This window comes from Cydia fagiglandana, chromosome 4 (assembly GCF_963556715.1).
Source record: "Cydia fagiglandana chromosome 4, ilCydFagi1.1, whole genome shotgun sequence".
Taxonomy (NCBI): domain Eukaryota; kingdom Metazoa; phylum Arthropoda; class Insecta; order Lepidoptera; family Tortricidae; genus Cydia; species Cydia fagiglandana.
Window position 1 is genome coordinate 10,348,088 of NC_085935.1, and position 14,789 is coordinate 10,362,876.

Sequence of the window (14,789 nt, forward strand, 5' to 3'; positions counted from 1 at the left end):
GAAAACAAATAAGTAGATGAATGGAAATGTACGCTCTTGGGTCAATCAACTTTTCGATCTTCATTTATACGAATATTTTTGTTATATGTATTAAATTCTTAATAGGCTTTAATGGTGCCTTACACCATATATTCATAGAGAACGTAGATTTAGAGAACGTAAATTCGTCCAGTATGGTCCACATTTTCCAAGATGGCTGCCATTCCTCGAGCTCCCCAAATGTCAAATAGTGTGGACATGAAAAAGAGACCTTTAATTAACATACGGACTTACCCGCACTGACCTTACATATCAAATTTCAGAATTTTCCTAGAGATTTCGAGGCTAGACCTAATCCAATTGTGCTAAAATACTCGATAATTCTTCTCGAAACTCCTCATGGTACCTATGTACATATTCACTTATTCAGGTAACTTCAATATTGTTGACTCATAAACTATTAGACATGGACCAAATGGACTTTGCCGAACACGAATATTCCGCCGAATGGTTAAGATCTTACTGAACCGAATATTGGCACAATTTACTCGGTGCATATATGTATAACATTGTAATAAACCATGCAAAAAATAATTTAATTAGCAGATAGAGGTAAAGTGCTTTGTAGGCAGTGCATTTTAAAATTAAATTAATTATTTCACCACGATATATTTTACAAATAGGAAGATATTTATTTATCGTCTTTATTCTGTCCCGTCAGCTAGGCGACAATAGTGTAGATAATTTGTTGCTAGAGATATACAGGGTGGAAAGATAAGTCGGGCCCTGGAGGGAAACTACCTTAAATCCTTAATCTGGGTCATTTTACTTAAAGGATACATTCCTTTATTTTTAGAAAGAAACAAAACTGCATTCAAAGTATTTTTCTTTATTTCTTCAATTTGGCTTGTCTAAAAAAAGTACTAAATATTAGATTTTATAGATATGTTGTACGACAGACGAGTGTAAGACCTAATGTTCCTTGGAGAAATGTTATCATTAACATTAAGTGTATCGACTAGTAGAATAAAATTGCGAGTTTTTATTTTTTGGATTTTTTAGTCGGTTCGAGTCCCGGGCGAGGCAAGCGAGTTTTAAAAAATCTTTGAATGCAGTTTTGTTTCTTTTTAAAAATAAAGGAATGTCTCCATTAAGTAAAATGAGCCAGCTTAAGGATTTAAGGTAGTTTCCCTCCAGAGCCCGACTTATCTTTCCACCCTGTATACTACGTTCCAAGAATATGCTAAGTAGGCGACCCATTTTTTAAAGGGCTTAAACTACTTAACATGTATATTTAGATAATTAAGGGCCCGCAGGTTCGTGTTCTTCTCTCACTTTCACTGAGCGTGAAATTGGGTTCGAACCGCGGATTTTTAGAAGCAATTTTCATACTTTTAGCTTTTTAAAGTGCGTTTTAGACCTATGTTCGTGATTTTTTTCAATCGAGCGATAATCAAAAAATCTGTTAAGACCCTAGAGACAATCCTCAAGATTGCTACTTAAATTTTTGGCCACAGTATTGTGATCAAAAGGAGAACAATATTTCAAAAACTCCGCTCTCTGAACCTACGGTGCCTTAAATACCTTAAAACCAAGGTTTTAATAGTGACCTAGGATACTGTAACCGCAACAAGTGACATGAAAAAGTGATCCACCCAAATACATAAATACTTATGTATTTTAATTACAACTTACAACCGATAAACACCGGCGTTCACTGCTAACATTGTATTGGTTTATTACAAAACCCTCGCTTACATCATATATTATATATTTAAATAAAAAAAAATTCAAACGATAACACATACGATATCGAAATCTAAACAACTTAATTGAAAATGCTTATCAATGATTTACTCTTACTATAAAAATACTAATTCGAATATTAAATTTTATGATTATTGATATTATACTGTAAAATATTATCAGTTTTATTAACATTTCTTCGCCTTGAAAACGTCACTGCGACTGTGACATCAGCACGGTACAGGAATATTAATTAGAGAGGAAAATTATAGCGCCTCACGCATCATAAGTAGATAAACAGGACTTGCATACTGAAGGCCAATTCAACTTGTTTAAATGATAGTTCGTAACATGATGCATTTTTCTTACATGCCACGATGTCACGGACGACCAAATTCCCTCTGCAAAATGTGTTTATGTCAAATTCTCTGGCTTCTCTGCTTAAAAGCCAATAGGAAATACCTACTTACCCTATAAGTTTTTGTTTAACGTTGACATGAAAAAATCGCACTTACTGCGATGTAATATTTTACACGGGTTCTAAAGCTTTCATTTTGCTACATTATTTTGTTGACATTGTTTTTATTTGCCATATTTCACGCCCCATGTTAAGCTATAGGCTTATAGGCTTTTAATGTTCGTTTTTGAATGAAATAACCTTTAAAAGTTTTATTTATAGAGTTTTGATGTTTGTTGTTGATGTATGGAGTTTTCTGTGTACCACTGGTTTATTTGTGTACGTACTATCCAACCCGAAAGAATGCGTGCCCACAGAGGCGTGCAGGCAAGGATATCAATACGGCCGATTTACTAAAAAAATCTATCCCATCAAAAATATTACCTACATGTAGAAATTCGGCACTACTTAAAAAAACAAATCTTAATTTGTCAATCAAAATAAAAATGTGGTACCTATCCATGTATGGTATTTATGCAAACACAGACTGCCTTTCAACTTTGAGTAGCAGTGAGAGATACGAGATTTCCAAGTAGTGCCGAAATGCAAGTCTCTCAACGCACCCATAGAACTCAACTGTCATAAATTATTACGTTAATACTATTAGGCATTTTTTTAAAGAAATAAAATGACTTGTCAATCACTCTGCTACGTAAGCTAATAAAAATAATCTATTATCTTTTTATTAGGAGTTGGTAATTTTATCTACTCCTATTTCATTTGATCGTAATATATTTTAATGGTCATTACCGTACATTGAAAATTTGGAATACTCGATACCAGACAGTTTACACGTACACATGCATATTACGTCGTATCAATAATAGCATTACGTTCTATTGCGTCACGATCCTTAATTTTTGCGTTGGACGTCACAGTTCTATAAAACAAATAGGTATTACTCGTATTAACGGAATCTTAGACATTAGTGGCATTGCTCGCGTTTATTGCTATCATGTGATTCTGTGTCATGTTATTTAATTTGAATTAATTGTTAAATTGAATACCTACACACGCGAGGAAATACCGCCGGCATCCTTGGTATAATGCCTCAAGGGCCTATTTTAGGTCCAAGCTAGTTTTTAATTTCGTTTAGTAATACCACTGTATATTGTTTGTAGGTACATATCTTGTTTGTAAATAAATTATCCAAATCATACCTACACATATTCCTTGGCGAAAACATGAGTTTACTTTACTGCTTTAGTTTTTTTTTGCAGGCTTGGGCATACCTCAGCCTTTCAGGCAATCTCTTGCTCTGCGGACTTTGGCAGAAAGTCAATAACGTTTGTTAAGTAAAATATATAAAAAACAAATATATATAGTCTGCGTGAAATTCACAACCCTTCTGATCAATTTCGCAATATGTTTTTAACCCATGTTCGGCAATGTGTTAATCACATGTTTGCGGTATTGATTGGAAGTACTCACGATAATTTACAATACTGAGATGTTGTATTCTAATTGACATTGTCATAGCCGGGCTACGCGTGACGTTGAGTAGGTGCCACTTAGGCAGGGACGTCGCGCCGGCCAGTGCGGCGCACTATCCTTTTAATATCATAGTTACTATCAATATAACAACAGTAGCACACGCACGATAAAGAAAGCCACTTAGAGTGGCCACAGTTCTACTAGTGACAGTGACTAAAGAAGAAAACAGCGTGATTGCATAATGGTCAGGTTTGTTTTGTTTACTTTGACGCTTGTATACATTTTCTGTCAGTTCGGAATATTTATGTAAAACGTATAATATTTCAGTTACATTTTTAAATGCTATCCATAACACATTGATTGTGATGTAGTTCAATTGTAAAGATTATTTTGTATAGTTCAACTCACAGTATTAATACCCTATGGTTTATAACACATGTGTGTAATCGTATGTGCGACACGTACATACTTAGTTAGGTTTCCACCGTGCTCGTTTATTAATCTGATAAACAATGCAGATCTGTTTTACTTGTAAAAGACCTTAGCTTTTTTTAGACTATATTTTTCGCATATTTTTATGATTTCTGTAACTGAATTAAAACGTGTTATTTCACATACATATTAAGATATAGATAAAGTTTGTACCTTTCTGCAGACATTGTTATATTCGGCGTATTTTTTACGAATACCTACTGTGACATGGTAGCCCTATTCTGCGACCAGTTTTTTGGTTAACTAACCTGATAATAACTACTTACACAATAAAGTATATGTAAGTATAAAATTGCAGCTATTATCTAAATCAGGATCTTATAGATCTTTTCATTTTTTAGATACTTATAAATATTAGTTTGTGACTTTGAAGTTAATATAAAATACTGAATAAAAAGATAAATGTACTTAAAGTTTATTCGCCTTCACCTTAGCTAATATGTACATATTATGATTTTAATGTATAATTCTTCTGACTTGAAATACGTACCGGAGTATATACTATAGCAAATTTTTAAGTAAGATCCACTGACACCTTGTATCCACAGACAATGTTGACATAAAAATGTCGTGACGACGCAGTTAGATGCTGGGCGCACGAATGACTTTATGATGGATCCAGCGCATCAATACCTTGGATCACTTGGTCGAATGTCAAAACTACTTGCATAAGACATACACCCTATCGATTTTCAAGCTTATTAACTCCCACAAATATGCGCTATTGTTTATTGACGGCCACGGCTGAAAGATATTAACGCCGTGCTGAACGATTAAATGTCACTACATTAGTACGTTGTTCATAACACACGACTAATAACGACAGCAATTAATGCTTAGGTGTTAATATCACGTTTGAAAATATTGATGCAACAATTAGTACCTAAATGTAATACTAATGAGATCTAATGGCAAATGAGTAGGAGACAAATATTCATATTTTAGTTATGTTAGATATTTTTCTTTATATACGTCCGTTCTCCCTTTTGCCAAAAGAATGCGTATTCAAAACAACGTACATAGCCAAATTATAAGGTAGGTACAATAATTAATATGTACCGTCATCAAAACTATACGCTTAGCAAACCCTCAAAGAAAAATGTAAAGTACCTACGGTACAACAGATGTAGTGCATATAATTATTTCCATCGTATTTTTACGGAAACGTACAAACGTGTCTTGCTATTTCAGTCAGTCTCCGTACAAAACTGAAGTTGACTGACAATAACCAGAACATGCGACACAACTAAAAACCGCTGTGTCGCCTAAATAATTTTTTAGCTTGTAAGATTTTACTATTGTATGTATGTTAGTTTGTAAGGTATGTATCTGTCGCAGTCGGATCGTATAATCCGCCGTATTACATTACGGCTAGCCGTTTTCAAAAACAGGGGCGTTTTGAAATGCGGCGGTTTAACGATTAGCCGTATTGAATGCGGCTGAATGAGAATCCGCCGGAATGTATTCGGCGCCATACGTTCTTCAACACGGCTAGCCGTAATGTAATACAGCGAGTCATTAGCCGCCGCTTTGACAGTTTTTAGTTCCCATTTTTAACACTCGTGGCGCTGCCTGACAAACGCTGGGGTGTCCATCAAATCTGGAGTTTGTCGGACTGTTTCTTTTCAAAAAAAATTTCCTTCGCAACTTAACTAGACGGAGCCCCGCTTCGCGGGGCTCCTATTTCTGAGCGGTTTGCCCTTCGGGCATCTGAAGCTACCTAACGAACCTAACCTACCTACCTATTGATTAAGTGAGACGTCCGTGAAAACATTACACTTTGGGGAAAAAAGCGTAGGTAGGTAATTAGGTTAGGTTCGTTAGGTAACTTCAGATGCACGAAGGGCAAACCGCCCAGAAATAGGAGCCCCGCTTGCGGGGCTCCGTCTATTTAAGTTGTGAAGGAAATGTTTTGGTAAAGAAACACATGTAGTGCGGTGGGACCATGGTAGAAATAAATTAAATTGCAAACATTGTCAAACTCCGGTTACGTAGGCGACCGAAAGAACTGGTCACTCTACAATGTACGATGCGGCTAAACGTGGGCCGCCTTATTGAAGAACGTATCGCAGTGACAATCCGGCTAATCGTCGAACCGCCGCATTTCAAAACGCCCCTGTTTTTGAAAACGGCTAGTCGTAATGTAATACGGCGGATTATACGATCTGACTACGACATATCTATGGGCCTTAGTTGCCTGATAATAAATGATATTTGATTTGATTTGATTTGATTTGAATAACGCTTAACCTCTAGCCGCCCAGAGACCTATAAAAAGGTCTCTTGTTCCATTCTAACTTGAACTTTGTGTTGACAAAATAAAATTTCATTTTGCTTGGCAAGGTTTGCCATATGGGCGGCTAGAGGTTAAAAGCGCCTTACGCGATACACAACCTTTCTCATTTTTAAAGGACTAACGGTCCTACCATGTGCGCTAAGATTGGTTGAATGTTTCCCAATCAGTGAGTGGAAAGTAAAGCGTACCTACATCGTAGGTACACAAATACTATTACTTTTAGTTAGGAGTACAACTAAGCCAAACTTTCTAATCAATATTTAGATCATCTATTGCCTCATTTCCGAACAGGGGATTTTTTTTGACAAACCTGTCAATTTTGTCGCTGACTTTACTTTTTCCAAAATCGTTACAGGTCAATCGTCATTTATTAAGATCATTTTCGTTCATAAATAAACTACATAATATTATGTCATGTAGGTAACTGACTTTTAATAGGTAAGGAAAGACGCCGTATGTCGGATTATAGTTTTTCAAATATTTCGCTCGTGTATAGTAATTTTCGCAAGTTACTAAACCTTATTTATGTCACTTTTTAGTGTGTCCAAACTTCTTAAACCCTAACATCAAACATCAACATTTATTCAGCAAATAGGCCACAAGGGCACTTTTACACGTCAACATTGAATTTACATAAAAGCAAAAATAATTAACATCAACAATTTTATAAAATAAAACTAACAATTCAATCTAACGTATTACAATTACTAAGAGATGTATATGGTCTCTTAATGTCGAATTACATACAAAATAGAGATACAAAACACACAAAAAATAAAATCTATAATATTTAGAGGTGTAAAAGTCTCTAGGTGTCAGAACTATAAGATTGTAGTTTATCAAGTTATCCTTAGAGATGTATAGGGTCTCCAAGAGTCAATATCTTATATAATTAATAATACATCCATTAAGAGAAAAGAAACATACGAGAGCAGAATGAGGCGTGTCACTGTAATTAATTAATAAAAATAAAGTTACTAAGTATAATAGCTCGTGTTATCTTAAACAGACCAGTCTCCACAAACAGCACCCTACAGTCAGTATCCACTTCAATTTAACTGGAACTTGGGTTTAGAAGCAAGTTCATCGTTAATGAATTCAAGAAGTTTTCCGGTGGGAGTTAGCAGCCTTGTCCATTGTTTGGCGACTCTTTTTGAATAATAAATAAAGTAATACCGCAATGTTTGGGCTTCATACTTAGATACGTATATAATTGTGTGTTGTGTTATGTTAAATACGAATCTGAAAAATACAGATACACTAACAAACAAACTAACACTAACTAACAAACGTTTAATATAATAAAGTCAACACAACAGTGTTCTTTGCTCAGCGGCTAGGTCTGGCGATTCGGTGGGGGAATGTCGATGTCGCCAGCATTTTGGGGAGTTCCCCGGAAGAGAGTGGATTTAGGGAGATTTTTTACATGTAAGTTATTATTGTTTCAGTTTTGTCTAGTTATAGCTGGATTAGGTATCTTCTTCTTCCTCGCGTTATCCCGGCATTCTGCCACGGCTCATGGGAGCCTGGGGTCCGCTTGATAACTAATCCCATGATTTGACGTTGGCACCAGTTTTACGAAAGCGACTGCCATCTGACCTTCCAACCCAGAGGGTAAACTAGGCCTTATTGGGATTAGTCCGGTTTCCTCACGATGTTTTCCTTCACCGAAAAGCGAATGGTAAATATCAAATGATATTTCGTACATAAGTTCCGAAAAACTCATTGGTACGAGCCGGGGTTTGAACCCGCGACCTCCAGATTGCAAGTCACACGCTCTTACCGCTAGGCCACCAGCGCTCAATAGCTGGATTAGGTATAATTAATTATAATTAGCTTTCAGTTTGATTTGTTTTTTTTGTTTGGGTGCAATTTTATACACGAGTAATATATGTTAAATTTAAAGAATTGAATAGGCTATTTCAATGTAATAATTAAATGATTTTAATGTAGGTTCATTTGGAACAGACGTAATCAAATTCCAGAAGAGTGGCAGTTTTCCAGTTTCCTTGTTAAAAATGACTGACACGATAAAACAAATTGATGATTAGAGGTACCTACTTAATTTCTATTTAATTATCAAAGTAAGGCTTTTATTTCTATTATTAAAACTAAACTACCCAGTCAACACTAACCTTGGTCTTCATTACGATCAGACCCCGAGAGAATTTCATCGCTCCAAACTTCAATCTGGGAATAAGGAGAATTATTTTAATTGTTATCACTTTTTATTACAATAGAATGTATTATGATACCTATGAATGTATTATGATTGGTAATCGGGAACAGTAGCGGAGCTGAGATAATAGCTGTACTCGTAGCATAGGCAGTAGTTTTAGGTATAATATAAGTATCTAGTTTCGGAACCCTACATGAGCGAGTCCGGGTCAACTTGGCCGGAAACGTAATCCGATAATTTATAGTTTTAATAAGGATCAAAAATAGACAATTTTAATAACAAAAATTCCGTGAGACTGTCATATTAAATATAGCTCTGTACCGAGGATGTCATCAGCAAGCTGCGATGTCGTCAGTTTTGTAGGAGTGAAATATGTCGAGCGTTTTTCGACTTAAAATACGTGAGTGGCTCTTTCTTAATATATTGAATAAAAATGAACAATTGTCAATTTTAGGGTTCCATACCTCAAAAAGAATAAACGGAACCCTTATAGGATCACACTATTGTTTTAATTACAGGGAGGAAGCAGCCGTCAAGGAAGTTAATGTTTCGTAATTATTTCTTAATAATCATTACCTTCCCCAGACTGGCATCCTCATTGCTAGAATACTTAATGATGTAATTTTTTTTTCACTAGTCGGGTTTTTCTATTGCCACAATAACAACACATAATATAAGGGCCCGGCCACATGTCAGTGGTGCATCGCAGAAATCTGCGGTGCCGCAAACTGCTCTGCGGCAACGCACGCCGCACCGCAAAATTTTGTGGTGCCGCCCGCGCGCAGTGCCGCCGAGCGGCGTGCGCGTTACCGATGATACATTTAATTTGTATAGAAATAACATTTTAAGTAATGCAAGCTCAGCTTATCTCCCTTGTACCCTCAGAGTGGTTACTTATAGGAGATTGTAAACCAAGGGATGAAAGGCACTCATTTCTGCCGAGGTAGTTTGGTGCTCGAACACAATGAGAGCGCCAATAGCCCGAGGTTGTAATGATGCCTTTCACCCCGGAGTTAAACACTCTACTTTTCATTTCGAATACGAGGAAAGGAAATACAATGTGTTTTTTTTAACTTGACTAAGTTTAATTTTTTAAAGCATTTCTTGAAACTTTACATATTTATCTACTTAAGCAAAGTGAGTCAGTATTTTATGAAATTTGCTAGTTAATAAAATAAATAAATGATTGTAATATCAAAAAAGACACAAGTTAGTAACTGTGTTCAATCGTAACAAAATTTTATTAAGACTTTTCCCGACTAGTAAAATCTACGATTCCACACATTATAGAGTAGGTGTAGCTAAGTACTGGATGGGTATATTGGGAAGTCAATTAAGTAAGTAATACATTAAAGTATTTTTTCTACTCGAGTACTTTTATCTGTCATTTACATAGTCACGAACGAACATATAAGGGCATAAATTATTCATACTCCTTAAAAGTCTATAGTCTATTGCCCAAAAAAGCACTTGTGTCGTTTTAGAGACATTACGATACGGTAAGCTAGTGCAGGGTAGCAGGTGCCACATACCGGTACATTGCTCCCAACGTGACAAACGATTGAATGCATACGGTTTTTATTAAAAAAGAAACAAATTTGTACTGAGTTCATTGCTACCAACATAATAAAAAATACTTTTATACCCTACAGCATCACGACCCTGGTGCGGTGCGGTAGTGTGTAACGGCTTTAAAAAAAAACATAACCATAGACATTACTCGTTTGTTTCTCGTTTCCCGCCTTTCCCGGTAATTTCTTGTTCTTTGAGTACTTTGCGTTACTATTTGTTTTGCGTTCATAAAAAGTGTTGAAAATGGACAAAGAGGATTACATTGTGTCTACACCTGAAGAAATATCCGCTGCAGCACAAGCAGCGACCGAAAATTTGTTGCCTAAGTACTAAATCTCAGCACCTATACGACAAATCTTATGAGAAGTGCATGGCGTGGAGATTGGAGCACAAAACTTCGTCATTCTCTGAAAACGTCTTTGGTGTATTTTCAAAGACTAATTGGAAGCACCGGATCAGATCTATCTTTTAAGCAAGGTTGGTATATGTTATAAAATTTTTTGATACACATTTTTAGGGTACACAGTACAACGAGCTATATTTATGTACAATTTTATATTTTTGCATTGAAACTGAATATTATTTAATTCTCCTTTTTCTTGTTACAGGTTGCAGTAATATTTGGTATTATGGGTGCTTGTCGCATACAAGAGCTACATACATATAGTATAATACCTACTATCCAAAATTTACATTGACATTGTCATAAATAAAATTTTGTTTATATTTTTTTGTATTTTATTTAATATTGCCTACTCATAGAAAAAGCATTGTATGCAACGTTGTATAAGTAGTCAAAAAATGCTCATGGCGTATTTATTAACAATGTTCGCCTTCGGCTCACATTGTTACCCACGCCACTCACATTTTTTGACCCCTCTTATAAAACTGTTGCATAAAATACTATAATGTGTTTTTTTTAGTAAATAATAAAGCTACTGTTGCATTGTCAGTAAAATGTAGGTACATATTTAACAACAAAGAAGACACAAATAGTACTCATAAGTAAGTAATAGTTACCATTCTCGTTGAACCATTAACTAAATGTACGGTTGAGGTGATGTTATGTAAAGTGATATATATTATTCTTCCATTGGCGGCTAAATATTGTAATTAAAAACAATGTGCCGCCATCAGGTTACAATAATGTTCTTTTGTAGTTCTTTAACTTGAGAATATTGTAACATTTGTTTGCCCTTTTAAACAATACCTAAAGATAGGTAGGTACATAAACAGCTACCTACGGCTACGGTTATTCAAAAAAAAGCCATGGCCTGCGTCTTATAAATTTTTGGTTAAGAGTCAATGAGACAGATGTGTGTACACCGTCTGACAATTTTTTTTTATTTCGTGATTTTGATTCCTGAAAATTTGGTAAAACATTGGTATTAGTATCTATTGTACCTAACTAATAACAAAGATGTTTTCATAAATATTAATTTGACGACCGGTCTGGCCTAGTGGGTAGTGACCCTGCCTAGGAAGCCGATGGTCCCGGATTCGAATCCCGGTAAGGGCATTTATTTGTATTATGATACAGATATTTGTTCCTGAGTCATGGTTGTTTTCTATGTATTTAAGTATTTATATATTATATATATCGTTGTCTAAGTATCCACAACACAAGCCTTCTTGAGCTTACTGTGGGGCTTAGTCAATTTGTGTAAAAATGTCCCATAATATTTATTTATTTATTTATAAATTCTAAGAGACAACAAGGTACCTATTCGAGTTTCGATACTCGTTATTTTGTAGAGGCCATTATCCTTTTACGTTTAAATTGGAGTGTCACAACAAGTAAACCGTCACAACTAGCTTCGGGTGAGCAATCCAATTAATGTCGTTGTGGAGCGATAAGCGTGGCGCGGCCGATTGACGGCGCGGGCGCATGTACACAACGCGGCCGGTGGGACTCGTGGTCGGGTCCTCGTGAGCGATCACATGACTGTGATGAGACCACTTAAGCAAATAAATTACTGGAGTGCTACCCAACAACCACTTCTGTCAATAGCTTCATACATTTACTTTTTCAATTTAATGCCGATCGTTAAAAGAAACAACTGATAAGATGTAGTTTCACAGTACCTGGGGATTTTGAACTAAACCGAGCTTATGGTGATCTGAACGTTTAACTGTTTTCGTTGTCGAACTTCGGTAAATACATTGTTATTAAAATATAGGCCGTCAATTATAATACCGATTCAGTAATTAAGTGATAGTGGATGTGACATTTAGAAATAGTTTGGCAAAATAAGTTATCTTTGAAACACTTTTTGTGTAATGTGTTTTTAATTTCTTATTTTAATTAATTAAAAGTAGTGCGTGATAAATTGATAATTTATATTTTATTGTTAAATAGTAAGTAAATATTTTACATTTATTTTAATTACCTTTGTTTTTCTGAAAATCTGGGTGGCTCCACTTCTTAAATCCATCCTTGGGTCCTAAGGACCAATCCTGCTAAGGGAAATCTCTTGTTCATGCAACGCCGTGGTTGACCTTTTTTTGCTCTGAGCAAACACAACTAATTTAAAAAAGATATTGAGACAAATTAAACATTAGACACAACGATTTGGACAGGAATGAAAATTAGGATAAGAAGTTATGTTAAAAGCGATTTATCCAATTTACATCTTTCATTTCTTTATTTTAAGTAAATTTATCAGAAAAAAGTTGAGAAGTATTTTTGGAGTTTTATAAAATTGACTTATCAGTAGTGTCATAATAATATATTTGAAATATTTATATCAATCAATCGGAACCGAAAAAAAAGTAATCAGCAAGCTTGTATACATATACAACGTCACTGCATGCAGACACATAAAACATTATTTGTTTCTGAGACGGTCAAGGCATGTCATGACTTAGTCAAAGCCTTCAGGCTTCATGGCTGAAAGCGTGATGCGAATTCAGTCGCAAGACAGTTGTGTCTGTAACTGGACACCCCGCGTGGCCGCGGCGCGCGCAGCTTTCTGAGACCTATTGCGTTCGCGCAACACCGGCGGATAGTGATTCAGGAGTTTACACCTAATCGATTTGAAAAAAGCTTGTAGAATGGGTACAAATGGAATGAGGTGCGTAATAAACAACAACAAATAATAATTATACACGGTGGTTTATGAATCGTGTTTAAATATTTTTTGTGGGAAAAATATATTGGCTAGGTACTCGTATCTGTTTTCGTTCGTTCTCTACAACCATCGTAGATCTTTATGACGGTATGATATATTTCTCCTATTCGATTAATAAAATAATCAAATCAAGAATCCGAATAACATTCGCCTGTGTGCCTAATAAATATACTGAATTCAAATAAATTCGTGATGAGTTAATTGCCCAGCAAAAATGATGAGTAATAAAATTATTAAGTAAGTTTTTACATAGTTACTAAGAAATCGTAGAAACTTACTTAGTATTTATATACTCTTAAAATTTACAGCTGCTGTTACACTGTAATTATCTGACTGTACCTAAGTATAAGAATAAAAATGTCATGAGTTTGTAAAATCCAAGTATCGTCCTAGTTAATCTCTAATTCATTTCCCAAATCGCGCCGTATGTCCCTTGTAAAAATATTAGTAGTAATGAATTACATAGCAACCAAAAATATCAATAAAAGTATCTATTAAATTTACAAATTAATAATAATTACACATACATTTTTGTCTCTTACGCGGTATAATTTTTTTTTTTGAAAATTCTTCGTCGTAGTCGTTAAAAAACAAAGATCCCAATGAATTATTACACTTTGAGTTAAGAGATAGTCCAGTGTAAGTGTAACACAGACCTCTGAAACTGAATGTGTGTTACAAATCAAGAAGGCTCTTATCACACCCGATTGAAACAATAATAAGGAATCCGGAATATATGTACACTCATAGCTTTCTAAAACGGGTCACATTTAGCATATCATAGTTGCTCTTGTGGATGTTGTATACGTGCATAATCGTTTTGGTTTTCGGTCGTGTATATAAGTAGCAAAATTACCGGGCACATAAAATATTAACTCTCCAAAGTGATAAATAAACGCTATTCACGTGTTTATAACACAATCTACAGTACAATAAGTAAAATTATGTTGCTTTACTATTCAACAATTAGCGACAACAATTTATACTAAGGTACTTCACGTGTTTACATTGTAGTCAGCGTTAATAAAATAGCGTAAAGTTGTAGTGAATGTAATTACCTATTCAAAATGATTTAATATTAAAAAACACGCAAGAAATAAGTATAACCTATTTTTACCTATCTACTCGACTAAGATGTTATTATTATTTTTTAATTTCTTATATTCATTACACAGTGCTTTTTTTATTTCCGTCAATTTCAAGGGTGCATTCATAAGCTTAAATCAAGTAACTTTTCTCAAAGACACCAGTATTCTAATTAACTTCGATTCGGAGATAATCAATAACTGTTTTTTTTCTGATAAGGCTCCTACGAGCGTGTATACTTCCCTTGGTGCCTTTTTACATATTGATTAGTGTTTATTAGTATGAGTTCATACATTTATATGCCAGTGCATGCATATACAATACAATACAACAACGCTATGCGACATTTAATTACTTTTTATAACAAAAATTGTTTAAATAACTATGCCGTTTAGTTTTCTTAAATGTACTTAACCA

The 14,789-nt window shown here is 34.9% G+C and overlaps 1 protein-coding gene across 2 annotated transcripts in view; it reads left to right on the plus strand.

Moving 5' to 3' along the window:
* LOC134663695 (sodium/hydrogen exchanger 9B2-like) overlaps positions 1-14,789 on the plus strand; it is a 55,888-nt gene that overhangs the window by 10,375 nt on the left and 30,724 nt on the right. Inside the window, exon 1 of one of the 2 annotated variants that reach the window (XM_063520145.1) lies at positions 3,705-3,860. The exons of the other annotated variant lie outside the window; for it this stretch is intronic. Coding sequence (XP_063376215.1) covers positions 3,858-3,860 — 3 coding nt within the window. The 5' untranslated portion in view covers positions 3,705-3,857. Of the gene's footprint in view, positions 1-3,704; positions 3,861-14,789 lie in introns of those variants that run through there. 2 annotated transcript variants of the gene reach the window in all.